We start from the raw sequence: 13,902 nt of genomic DNA on the forward strand, positions 1-13,902 counted from the left end.
GAGGTTAGGTGGTTGTCTATAGGATATGTCTAGACTACATGGCTCCATCGAATTAACCGTGTAGATGAGGTTTCTAGACATAGGGAAATGAAGTGGCGATTTAAATAATTGCCACTTCATTTACATCAAAATGGCTGCCACGCTGTGCCAATCAGCTGTTTGGCGGCACAGCGAGGTAGTTTGGACATTCTGCGGTCAACAAAGGAAGCCCTTTTCGACCTCCCGTGGAATGAGGTTTACTGGAGCAGTCGACAAGGGTTTCCCTTGTCAACCGCGGAGCATCCAGATTACTGTGCTGTGCTGCCAAACATCTGATTGGCACAGCGCGGCAGCCATTTTGATGTAAATGAAGCAGCAATGATTTAAATCACCGCTTCATTTCTCTTTTTCGAGTACACTAATCTACATGGCTCCGTTGACGGAGCCATGTAATTCAGATGTATCCTAGGAGACTATGGATCTCTCTCCCAGAGCCTCTCGGAGTGTAGTATCCTGTTCCAGTATAGGTTGTAGTTTATTGATAATGGGTTGGACAGGTTTAAGTTGGGGACTATAGGTGATGACAAGTGGTATTCTAATGCTGGTTTTCTTGGGTCTGTCTTGACGTAGATGGTTTCTGGATATTTGTCTGGCTCTTTCAATTTTTTTTTTTTATTTCTCCGGGTGGGTAATTGAAGTTTATAAATGGTTGGTAGAGATCCTGAAGTTTCTGGTCTCTGTCAGTGGGATTAGAGCAGATTCCACACTAATAACAACCCTGGAACCTTCCCTTGCAACAAATCCCGTTGCCAGCTTTGGTATATATGGTCATGCCACTTTTCTTCCACAATTTGATCTGAGGAAGTGGGTCTGGCCCATGAAAGCTCATCATCTACTAAACCATCTTGTTAGTCTTTAAAGTGCTGCATAATCCTGTGTTTTGTTTCAGCAAAACCAGACTAACATGGCTACATCTCTTTACTATTAGTGTAAACAAGAATTAGTCCCATGGATGTTTGACATTGTCAGAATACCACAAAGAACCCTGAGAACAAGCGAGAATCAGATCCTTAGTCTTTTCTTATACACATCAATATACATATTTTTAAAATATGACATTTAAATTAATTGCTTGAGAGAATATAGCATCTTTGAAAGCTAGTCAGAGAGATCTCCTAGTACCATGAACCAAACTCTACCTTAATTTTCGCACACAAATCTCATCTCTATAGACATCGTTAAGAAAAGTCAGCACTGCAAGCAGAAAGCACTCCTTTTTGTTTACTCTATTACAATACTCAACTATCAAGACAAGACAAGACAAAATTCCTACAGAGACACGGATGACATGATTTAAAAACTGCAGTACTTACCTTCAGAGGGACTGCATATTCCAAAGATGAGCTCATCTTCTATATGCTTCAAAATATCAAACTTCTCAACATAAAAAACCAGCTCACGCTTCCCACTAATTTCTTCTAGCTGAGTTTTATTTGCATTAAATACCCCAACAGAGAAGATGACGACACCTTGATTTTGTAGCTTTTCCGCTGGAGATTTTACTTCATCCCCTGCCACCCCATCTGTAATCAGGATAAGAAACTTTTTGACACCAGGACGTGCACCCTTGGAAGGCTTGAAATAATCAGACACGAATGTCAATGCGCCTCCTGTTAGTGTAATGTCCCCCATGAGTGACATTCCATCAATAGCACTGAAAATATCACTTTTAGAAGAGTATCGGTTAAGCTGGAATTCTTCCTGGTTTGTGCCGCTGAACTGGACGACCCCAACCTGCACTCGGTCTGCACCAATGTCAGATTTCTTCACCAGTTCTTTCATAAAGCTTTTCATTTTCGAAAAGTTGTCTTGCCCTATGCTTCCAGAACTGTCCACTAGGAACATGATGTCAGCTCTCATTTCTCTGCAGGCTGCAGAAGAAAACAGACGTATATTAGTATAACTCAGTTGGTACATTACAATAAATAAATAGACTTAACGGGGTAGAATGATTTGGTAGGGTTCCTAGGCATCCAGTTTTTTAATCTAATACCTGGTTGAAAAGGGACCCTGGTTGGCTCTGGTTATTAAAAGTCAGGTCGGTGCCACAGTAGGGACCTGGAGCTGAGGCAGGCTCCCACCTGCCCTGGCTTTGTGCAGCTCCTGGAAGTGGCTGCCAGGTCCCTGTGGCCCCGAGGCACATGTGTGGCCAGGGAGGCTCTGCGTGCTGCCCCTGCTCAAGCACCAGCTCTACAGCTCCCGTCAGCCAGGAACCATGAGCTGCGGGATGGTGCCTGTGGGTACAAGGAACATCCCAGGAAACCCATGTACCTAGGGGCCACAGGTTACCTGGTGGATGCTTTTTGTGAGCTTTGGTAAATGTCACCTGGATCCCACATTCCAACCTCCTCCCCCAGCCCACAGCCCCCCTCTTTCCCCCGTCATCCAAACTCCCTCCCAGAGCCTGAACCCAACATTCCAGTCCCAGTCCCCTGCTCAGCTCTAAGACTCCTGCTCCCCAACCCACATTCTCAGCCCCACCCCAGAGCCTGCCCCCAGCTAGAGCCCTCTCCCCACCCCAGTTCCCTCCAGTGGAGGCCCAAAACATTAGCATGCCCCAGGCTCTGGGAGCGCAGCGCTCCTCCCCCCGGCATGCGGCACATGTGCGTCACCATCCCGGGGCGTGCGGCGCATACATGGTGCCATCCCTGCCCGGCCAGGCAGCCCCGTGCAGTAGCCTGCCTTGCCCATACCTCGGGCTGGACCTGATCCCCTGCCTCAGTCCAGAGCCTTCTCCCACAACCTGAGCCTCTCATTTCTGGCCTGCATTCCAGCCAAAGTCTTCATCCGCCCATACTGGAACCCCCTGTTCCAGCCTAGAGCTTTCACCCTGAACCTTTATGCCAAGCCCCATGCCAGAGTTCACACCCCCAGTTGGGGTGTGTGGTTGAAAAGGGCAGGGGGAAGCACACCACGTGGGAGGGGCGGCAGGAAAGGGCAAGGCCTCAGCAGAAGGGGCAGAGCTTCAGCAGAAGGGGTAGGACTGGAGGTGGGTTTGGGGTATGCCTCCCCAAGCCCTGCCTTCACCATCTGCGGTTTATTGTCTGAGCCATTTCCAGTTCTTTACAGAAAAAGATTCAGTGGTTCACAAATCAAAACAGACAAAAGATTCAGGGATTTACAGCTACTGGGGGGAGGAGCGACTGCACCCCCTACTTGCTACACTCACCACCCTGCCCTCCTCTGGCCTCTAAACTTGCCATCCCCCCCCTCTGGCCACTACATGAGCCAAGCCCACCTGCCCCATGACTGCTATGCTCACCACCCTCTTCCCCCTCGGCCACTACACACATCAGCCTCTCCCACTCTGGCTGCTACACCCTACCACCAGACTGCTCCTGCACCCTTCCTCCTGACCAGACACCCTACGCTCAGCCTGCTCCTGCACTCTCCCTCCTGGCCAAACTCTGCACCCTCAGCTCCTCCTGCACACCACCTCCCACCCAGATCCTGTACACCCATCTCTATCCCTCTCACTAGCAGAGGCAGGGGGGCATGTGGAACGGGGGAGGCCACAGGGTTCCTGCCTCCCTGGAACACTGGGGAGGGGGGAGGCCGTGCGGCTGAGAATGGAGGTGGATGGTGGCGGCATGAGGATGCAGATGATATGATGACATCTCGCAGAAAAAATTGTTTATATCCATGGAGAGGGAGAGATAAGCATATGACTTCAACATTCTAATACTGCACCTGTCAATCACAAACACCAACTTTACATATCTCACTGTCAGAGAATTTAGCCTACACTTATTTTCCTTATTCTTTGTGTGTGGGGTATGTGTGGGGAAGGAGTCTGTAAGACTATGTTGCTCAGTAGCCTTTGAAGACAATGAACTTAAATGTCACTGTAAACTGAGAGTAGAGTTAATGCTCTGTTGGCATCAGAACAGTTGATGACAGACATTTATACTGGGGACAACAGCAACATAACATGAAAAGTTGGAAAACATACTACTTAATGTAGGACTACCCCCTTCAGATGAAAAGCCAGCTTGTTAGTTACACAGTTGAGGAAAAAAAGGAAGAATGAAAAGCAGTGTTTTGATGCTCTGACAAACTAAAAAAGCAAGAGCATTTTTATTTGAAGTATACGTTGAACATATTCATAAGAGATATATTAAAAAAAGAAAATGGCGTCACTTTTAACTGCCTTGCACAGAAAGACACCTCATATGCAAATGTGCCCTAAATACAGTGATACACTTTCGTTATTCAGGAAGGAGAAATAGGCTTATGTTTTGAACTTGAAATTGTAAAAGGACAGGAGGTCCTGAATTTAGTTAGCGCTCTGAGGTATCAAAATCAATTTTTCCCTTACCTTCCCCAGTACAGATCCCTTGAACAATTTCATTTTTTATGGTTTTCAAGGCATCAAACTCTTGCACAAAAAAAGTCCTGCTCTTTGACCCTGCAATCTCATGCAGCTGTTCTTCATTTGCACCTTTAACACCTACAGCATAAATATTGATCTTCTCATTCCTCAGCTGCTCAGCAGGCTCCTTTACACTGTCATGTGACTCCCCATCTGTTAAGACAATGAGGTAACAAGGCACCCCACCAGGTCGCTGGTTCCTTGCCTCTTTAAACAGTGGCTGCATGTAGGTGAGAGCTTCTCCAATATAGGTATCCCCGTATATTTGCCTAATGTTGTCAATGGCTTTCTCTAAATCATCTACTGTTTTTTTTTCATTAATTTCAAACTCCTGATCAATGATGTGCGAGTACTGCACAGCTCCAAAACGAACTTTATTCGGTCCTATGTTAAACATCTTAATCACTTCCTTCAAAAAATCTTTGATCTGTGTGAAGTCAGCAGGATGAATGCTTGTTGAGCCATCAATGAGCAAATAAATATCAGCTTCCTCTGTGTCCAAACATCCTATATGGAAAAAGAAATTGTATTCCGAATTAGTGTGGGTACAAAATGTAAAGAGAGAAACATGGAGAGAATCACCAAAGCATACAGGCATGTATTTAGGGCCCAGAGTCAGCCAGTGTTTACACAATAACATATGTTTTGAACACACCTATGGTGCATTTCCACAGTGGTAGAAAATAGAGTGAAGTTAACCAGGCACAAGGAGGCTGTAACCTCAATGTAAAGTAATAATGGTTGAGAAATTCTGGTTACTTACCTTATGATAATTGGAGTTCTTCAGGGTGTGTGATCCCTAGTTGTAAAACAACTTAAGTGCACATGCACTCCATATGCCTAAAACCTGAAAAAAATGTTCCACGGCAGTGTCTCTTAATCTGCACCTATATCCTTCACCTTCTTATGCTCCAAGTAAAGGGCATAAGGGGTCATGTAGACTGACCACCTATTCGGTTTCTTCTCTACCATGACCAACCCAAGGAAGGGCTCAGAAGCAGAGCGGAAGAAGGGTGGGTGGTGGAATAAAGATCAGTACCAAACATCTAGAACTACACCAGTTACTATAAAGTTAAGTACCCAGCATTTCTTCAAGTGGTGTCTGTGTATTCCACTCAAGGTGACTCACAAGCAACACTGAGTGTGGAGGGCACAGGGAATCCTGCAATCTGAAAGGATGCACCTGCTGAAGAGACTCATTCTAGGGCAGAATGCCTAATTAAATTGTGCACAGGGTTCTATGTTGCCAGTCTACTGATCTCCAGAAGGGGAACTCCAAGAAGCAAAGATACAACCTGATACAACCTGAATTCTGGCTGAATGAGCACTCTCATCTTACGTCAGAGGGGACACCATCAACTCACAGCTTGATACAACTTAAAAATCAATTTTGAAAATTCTTCTGAGGAGGCTGCTTCCCCTTTTTATGCTTTTGACAAAGGAGACAAATATTTGGAGATTTTCTGAAGGGTTTTGTCGTCCGTAGGTAGAATGCTCAGGCTCACTCAACATCCAGGCTACATCTGCATTGCTTCCTTCTTCCACAAGAGCCTATGCAAATGAAGCATACATTAGCATATTGCCACACTTCATTTGCATAATTAGGAAACATTTTTGCACAAGAGGTTTTTGTGCAAGAGCCGTTCTTCCTCATTTTTTTAGGAAGAACAGCTCTGGTGTAAGAGGGGGTTTTGCGCAAAAGGGAGCCATATACACAGCTCCTTTTTGCACAAAAGCCTCTTGTGCAAAAATGGCCCCTAATTAATTATGCAAAGGAAGCATGCCAATATCCTACTCCATGCTGCACTTGCATAAGTTTTTGCAGCACTAGGGTGCAGTATAGATATAGCCCCTGATAATGGAGCTCCCTGTCTTTTCTGGTGGCATAATATTTTGGGTGGAAAATAGCTAGGTGTATGACATGATTTAAATAGCTTTCTGAGGGAATATATAAAACAAATTTCATCTTTATGGAAGACCATGTAGGAGAATCTACCATAAGGGCCCCTAGCTCACCTGGTCTTCTGGCAGAGCTCTCTGCATTACCTAAAAGTGAATCTGGTACTGGATACAGCAACCGATCAGAAATAGTCAAGAAGGATTCACCAAGGACAAGTCATGCCTGACCAATCTGATTAGCTTCTATGATGAGGTAACTGGCTCTGTGGATGTGAAAAAGTTACTGGATATGATGTACCTTGACTTTAGCAAAGTTGTTGATATGGTCTCCCACAATAATCTTGCCAGCAAATTAATGAAGTATGGATTGGATAAATGGACTGTAAGATGGAAAGAAAGCTGGCTAGATTGTCAGGCTCAACAGGTAGTGATTAACTGCTCAATGTCAGTTTAGGGGTCGGTTTCTAGTGGAGTGCCCCAAGGATCACTTCTAGGGCCGGTTTTGTTCAACATCTTTAATGACCTGGATGAGGGGATGGATTGCATCCTTAGGGTACGTCTAGACTACATGCCTCTGTCACCAGAGGCATGTAGATTAGGCTACCCGACATAGTAAAATGAAGCGACGATTTAAATAATCGCCACTTCATTTAAATTTACATGGCTGCCGCGCTGAGCCGACAAACAGCTGATCAGATGTTTGTCGGCTCAGCGCGATAGTCTGGACGCGCGGGTGTCGACATCAAAGGTATTTGTCGACCACCCAGGTATGCCTCCTGGGATGAGGTTTACCTGGGTGGTCGACAAATATCTTTGATGTCGACACCTGCGTGTCCAGACTATCGCGCTGAGCCGACAAACATCTGATCAGCTGTTTGTCGGCTCAGCACGGCAGCCATGTAAATTTAAATGAAGCGGCGATTATTTAAATCGCCGCTTCATTTTACTATGTCGGGTAGCCTAATCTACATGCCTCTGGCGACAGAGGCATGTAGTCTAGACGTACCCTTAGCAAGTTCGCAGATGACACTAAGTTAGGGGGAGAGGTAGATATGTTGGATGGCAGGGATAGGGTCCAGAGTGACCTGGACAGATTAGAGGACTGGGCCAAAAGAAATCCGATGAGGTTCAAAAAGGACAAATGTAGAGTCCTGCACTTGGGATGGAAGAATCCCAAGCACTGTTACAGGCTGGAGACCAAATGGCTAAGTAGCAGTTTGGCAGAAAAGGACCTGGGGATTACAGTGGATGAGAAGCTGGATATGAGTCAGCGGTGTGCCCTTGTAGCCAAGAAGGCAAATGGAATATTAGGTTGCATTAGGAGGAGCATTGCCAGCAGATCTAGAGAAGTGATTATTCCCTTTTAATTGGCTCTGGTGAGACCACATCTGGAGTAGTATGTCCAGTTCTGGGTCCCCCCACTACAGAAAGGATGTGGGTGCATGGAAGAGGGTCCAGTGGAGGGCAACCAAAATGATTAGGGGGCTGGAGCACATGACCCATAAAGAGAGACTGGGGGAATCTGGGCTTAGTCAGTCTGCAGAAGAGAAGAGTGAGGGGGGATTTGATAGCAGCCTTCAACTTCCAGAAGGGAGGTTCCAAAGAGGATGGAGAGAGACTATTCTCAGTATTAACAGGTGTAAAAACAAGGAGCAATGGTCTCAAGTTACAGTGGGGGAGGTCTAGGTTAGTTTTTCCTAACATCCATTTCACTGGCAGGGTGGTGAAGAACTGGAATGGGTTACATAGGGAGATGGTGGAATCTCCATCCCTAGGGCTACGTCTACACTGGCATGAATTTCCGGAAATGCTTAAAACAGAATAGTTTTCATTATAAGTATTTCCGGAAAAGAGCATCTACATTGGCCACAGATGCTTTTCCGGAAAAGCCCTTTTTCTGGAAAAGCATCTGTGGCCAATGTAGACGCGCTTTTCCGGAAAAGAGCCCCGATCATCATTTTCGCGATCGGGGCTTTTTTCCAGAAAAGTCTACTGGACTGTCTACACTGGCCCTTTTCCGGAACAGTGTTCTGGAATAAGGACTTATGCCCGAGTGGGAGCAGAATAGCTTTTCCGGAATAGCGACTGATTTTGTACAGTAGAGCGTCGTTGCTTTTCCGGAAATTCAAGGGCCAGTGTAGACAGCTCGCAGCTTATTCCGGAAAAGCGGCTGATTTTCCGGAATAAGTGGCCCAGTGTAGACACATCCTAGAGGTTTTTAAGTTTTGGCTTGACAAAGCCCTGGTTGGGTTGTTTTAGTTGGGAATAGTCCTGCCTTGGGCTGGACTTGATGACCTCCAGAGGTCTGTTTGAGCCCTATGATTCTATGAACTGCAGAGACCAACTGTTTCTATGCAAAGGAGGGTGGACCTCCCCATTCTTGCTGTTTGTTATTGTATACTGTAATCATGCTAGACATGACTTGAACATGCAGGGTATGAATGAGTGGCAGGAATCTTCTGCAGGCTTCATGTACTGCCCAGTGTTAGGCGGTTAATATGTAGCTTGGATTTTACTGGGTTCAAGAGCTTTGAGTCACATATTAGTCCAAGTGAGCTCCCCAGCCTCTTACAGAGGCATCACAGGTGGAGAGTGGATGAAGGCACACAGCCAGTTTCTCTACCACGTGACTGATGACAAAACACTGCGGGGAAGTAGAACTTGCTAGTCCAGGCTGGGCTTACTTGAAATATAACCAATGTCCACAACCAAACCTGCAGACACCAGAGATACATCCTTGCAAAGGGGGTCACAGATGCAGGAATCCTCATGGACTAGGAGGACTAGGCAGCATCATACTATTGTCTGAGGGCTCAGTTGAAGATGAGTGATAAAGCCCCTCAGTTTGGAATCTGCTTTGGGGAAGAATGCCTTGTCTATAATCAAGTCCAACGTTGCTTCCATAAAATCTATAGCATGCATGGGACAATAAAGCATGTGGCTCTCTACCTATTGAAACTTTTCCTGGTGAGTTGCTGTGCATGTGATGACAAATTCAGCACATTAATATTGAAATAAATTCATTTAAAACTATTTAACAAATTAAACAGAAGGCCAGAGTTTATATCATTATCAAACACTGCAATTAGAACAGAAAGGAATGTATATGTTAAGCGGTATTTGTTAAAATTAGCAGTTAGGTGTTTGAAAATCAGAGCTTTACGAGTAGTCCAAAATAAAAACTTAATCTTACAAGTACTTGTGATTCTCCAAGCAGTGGGTTTTCTGAAGTTATTCTATGACATATTTTATCTGTATTTACATAAACAGCTGTGCTCCACAGTGTGAAATAAATAAAGCTGGTTGAACCCCTGTAAATCAGTACTCTTTGACAGCAACTTCGATGGTCCAGCAGGACCATGAATGTTGCAGGACCAAAGAGTCCCGATGGAGGGCTGATGCCTATGAGCTCTATGGACTTGCAGAGCTGTGGGCTGCTGGCAATGTGCTGCCATCAGGGCCAGGAGCCTGGCTCCCCGCAGCTGGGCTCAGGGAAGTACCCCAGCAGGGCTGTGCATTTGAGCCAGAGTCCAACATGCCCCAGCAGGGTTGCTTGGCATGTGGCAGCAGGGTTGTGCGATAGGACTGAATCTTGATCTCCAAGTGAAGCTATTCAATTGTCGGTGATCCAGAATGAGTCTCCAACCTCCATTTGGGAAGAAGGAAAGACCTCAAGTAAAATCTCTTTCTGCTGGTCTGAGGAGGGACCAGCTCTATGGCGTCTAGTTGGAGTAGGGAGTATACCTCCTGAACCCACCCTTATCTAGCATCTCTGAGAGTGAGTCTCCAGTCTGGTTTAATCTCTTTCTCCCCATTCTTCAAAGACAGCTAAATAGGCTCCATTCTAAGGAGTTTATTATTATTAAGTGCTTACTAGAGCTAAAAACACTTGTGATGGGACAATATCACTGGGAAATCTCAAGGGACTGACCTGCAAAGGTCACAGCAGAGAGGTAGGTGGTAGAAGGTGACCAGCAAGCAGAACAGAGGCTGGCAAGGCAGTCAGATACAGTGGCTGATATGACAGCCAGGTGTGAGGCATATTGGCTGGCACGGTGGCCAGGCAGAGAGAGTGCTCAGATGGCAGAGTAAGCCACATGCCTTCTTCCCCAAATGGAAGGTGAACTCACAAGATGCACCTCTGAATCCTGGGTCCTTGGTGACTGAAAACAACTATTGAGAGTGGCATTTGGTGGGGGAGCAGAAAGGGACAAAATAAAGGAAATTTTGCTTGTAGAGCATGTCAAAGATCACACTGTCCCAATCCCTACGGGGTAGGTGTCTGTCTCACAGTTTTACCTTTATGAATCCTTCTTGCAGCATTTTCCTTCCTTTGATTACAGGTTTCTTTTCTATACTCAAGCTCTGTGTTTGAGTGTGGAAGTGTTACCTCACAGAGGCACCCAGTGGTGGTCTGTAATTTCCCCAGGTAATTGGACTGGGAATTGAGCTGGTTCTATGTCATTATGTTGAAAACCCTCGGGCTACGTCTACACTGCAGGCTTCTTGCACAAGAACTGTTTCGCGGAAGAGTTCTTGTGCAAAAAGTCCACAAGAGCACGTCCACACTGCCATGTGCTTTTGCGCAAGAGCATCCATGGCAGTGTGGACGCTCTCTTGCGCAAGAAAGCTCTGATGGCCATTTTAGCTATAGGGGTTTCTTGCACAAGAAATTCATGTTGCCTGTCTACACTGCCTTCTTGTGGAAGAGCTCTTGTGCAAGAGGGCTTATTCCTCATGGGTAGAGGAATAACTCTTCCAGAAGAAACCCTGTTTTCTGATGCTGTACTGTAAATTTATTTGTGCAAGAACGCACGTGTAGTGTAGACAGCCGGCAAGTTTTTGCGCAAGAACGTTTGTTCTTGCACAAAAAGCCTGCCATGTAGATGTGGCCTTCGACATTGAACCTGGCCTTGGTTATTGCTAGTTCTGGCCAGGCCTCGTGCGCATAGCCTTCCTAGCCCAAGATTACCTTCCCCTCAAACCAAAAATCCTGCACTATGTGACTTAAGATCAGTAAAAACCAGGAGTAAGACACCAGGCAGGTAAGGGTCATACAAAGTTCGCACCAGTCAAGGGTCATCTCAGCCCCTCCCCTTCCCCCTCAGCCTGTCACTAGGCAGATACAATCTGTTAAGCCCATCACAACTAAGCGCGGGAAAGCTCTTGCTCTCTCTATAAAGCCGCTACCCCTCCGCATCCAGTTGAGGGTTCCCGAAAATTTGGAAGGCAGAACACGAGCCAGATTCTGAGGGCTGATCACCCGAGGACCCCCTCCCGCTCACCGAATCAACCGAATCTTCCGCAGAGTGTAACGAATAACGAATATGCTGTTGTCTCTGTTGTCCCTTGTATGTCTGATAAGTGTGAGTATTGCTGTGTAAAGTTAGTTAAAGGTTTGATAAATAATAGTGTTAAGAGTAAGTTAGTTAGAAGTTTGTTAAATAGTACAGTTACGAGTTTAAATAGATGTTAAACCTCATGAGTGAAATTAATGTAAATATAACTGATAAAAATCCCTGGGGTGTTGTTGATAATTATTGGGACTTGGAAAAACCTTAAGGTATTTTCCTCTATTGTATTGCAGTTTGTTTATTGTTACTGTTAATAGCTATCTGGCACCCACACATGTAAAAAGCTGATAAATAAAAAGTTATAGTTAAAAGCATTTTAATAAAAGTTAAAAGATATTTAGTACAAGGCTGCCTGTTTCTGCACCTCTCTGGGGCTGGCCACATTCTCGGACCGTCCATTTTACCTCCACGTAGTTAATGCTGTTTAAAAGTAAGGGTAGACACAGACTCTGAAACAATATGAACGAACACACTGCACAAGCATTTCTTGAGTTCAGAAATGTTTTTTTTTGCTTATGTCACATATAGAAATAACCACTAGCAAAAAATGTACAAGTGGAACTCAAAAAACAAAGTTTATTCTCAAAGCAGAATTTTAAAATCCAAACTCTCCAAAAATCTCTATCACATTGTTCCACCTAATCCAACTTCCCAGACTTTGATCTCCACCAAAAAACTTCACTCTGTACTGTGCTTATTCAGGTGGCAAGTAAGAATTTATTCCTGAATTGGAATTAGACATTTTTAAATATCAGAGCTTTTAAAAAGCACTTTAAATAAGGTCGATAAGAGTCATCCAGCTTTCAATAGAATTAAAATTAGTAGTTGCCGAATATTTTATTGCCAGAAATGAAAGTTTGATTTCTGTATTCTGGAAAAGGGTGATTTGGCTTTGGAGTCTTCCACTTTAAAATAATTTTTGGATGCCAAAGCTAAAGCACCAATATATCCTGCACATCTGTGCACCATTAATGATGCCAGTTAAACAGGTTTTTTTAAAATAACAGCCTGCCTTGCTTACCAATGAAAATAAAATAATTTAGGCACCAATCCTACACTGGGCTCTGTTATCATGAACCCTCTTTGATACCTATGCAGAATCTCACTGACACCAAGAAGACTCCATAAAGACACAAATAGCTCTACTAGAAGAGTGGGATGCCAGATCTTTGCATTAGTTCAGTAAAATACCATGAACCAGTCAATATGTTAAAGAGGGCTCTCTAATACAGTTTGGATCCAGTTTCATCTCCAGAACTGCACTTCCCCAAAAGGCTGATGTTCAGAAATAGATACAGTCAAGGGATTTTGAATCAAGGTTTTGGTTCAGGACCATCTCTACTTTAAAATCTTCCACACAGAAAAGACAGAAATAGAATTGTGGGAAAGGTTTACCTGCTTTAAGTAGTTGTCTTCTTTCAGTCTGGACAAACATCTTGTATTGAATTTGATTCAGGAGTTTCTTTTGTAAAGTTTCGGCTTGTCCTGGTAGGTCAGAAAATGCCATCAGCTTAGTAACATATAGCTGTGGAGGATGAGATGCTATCTGGGTTAACTGGGTGTCATCAGCATTTTCAACGCCTACGGTGAATACGGTCACACCTGCTTTCCGAAGACCAAGAGCTGCCTCACTTACGTTGTCTTCAGAAGGTCTGTGGGTGATCAGAATGGCTATTTGCTCTATCCTTTGGGCCTTTCTACTTCCAAATCTTACACTGAAGACGTCTTTCCTTGTAGCATTAATGGCAGCACCGATATTGGCCTTCCCTTCCCTTGGAGAAAAGCCTTTTATTTTCTCCAAAATGGCAGTTTTGCTCATTTCTTCACTCAGTAGAGATAACAAACGTGGCTTGCTGCTGTATGTCACTAGGCCAATCTGTACACAATCCTTCTGCACATCAAGAGAGTCAATTGCATTTTGCAGGAATTGTTTAATATCTTCAGATTGTGGTATTGAAACCCCCTCATCTACTATGAACACAACATCAGCAACAAAATTACTCATGCAAACTGCAATGGGAAGAAAGGAGAAAAGAACAAAATATTAACTGTATTGGAGGAGTAGCCTTGTTAGTCTGTATATGCAAAAACAATAAGGAGTTCCAGCATCTTGCATTTGATTCAATGGGGTTCTGCTCATGAAAGCTTATGGCCAAATGAATCTGTTAGGGTAGGTCTACACTAGCCATCCTAGTTCCAACTAGGGTGACTAATGTAGTCATTCAAACTTGCAAATGA

At 44.6% G+C, this 13,902-nt stretch overlaps 1 protein-coding gene and 1 long non-coding RNA gene across 4 annotated transcripts in view; one reads left to right on the forward strand and one right to left on the reverse strand.

The window, feature by feature from the left end:
* Nucleotides 1-13,902, reverse strand: part of COL6A6 (collagen type VI alpha 6 chain) — an 89,075-nt gene that overhangs the window by 61,216 nt on the left and 13,957 nt on the right. For all 3 annotated transcript variants that reach the window (XM_075921927.1, XM_075921928.1, XM_075921926.1), the window contains 3 exons: nt 13,060-13,674; nt 4,358-4,918; nt 1,353-1,910 (listed from right to left, as the gene is read on the reverse strand). In XM_075921927.1, the coding sequence (XP_075778042.1) occupies nt 1,353-1,910; nt 4,358-4,918; nt 13,060-13,674 (1,734 nt within the window). The remainder of the gene's footprint in view (nt 1-1,352; nt 1,911-4,357; nt 4,919-13,059; nt 13,675-13,902) is intronic.
* LOC142827285 (uncharacterized) overlaps nt 1-13,902 on the forward strand; it is a 39,621-nt gene that overhangs the window by 6,355 nt on the left and 19,364 nt on the right. The gene's annotated exons all lie outside the window — the stretch shown is intronic.

This window comes from Pelodiscus sinensis, chromosome 2 (assembly GCF_049634645.1).
Source record: "Pelodiscus sinensis isolate JC-2024 chromosome 2, ASM4963464v1, whole genome shotgun sequence".
NCBI lineage: Eukaryota > Metazoa > Chordata > Testudines > Trionychidae > Pelodiscus > Pelodiscus sinensis.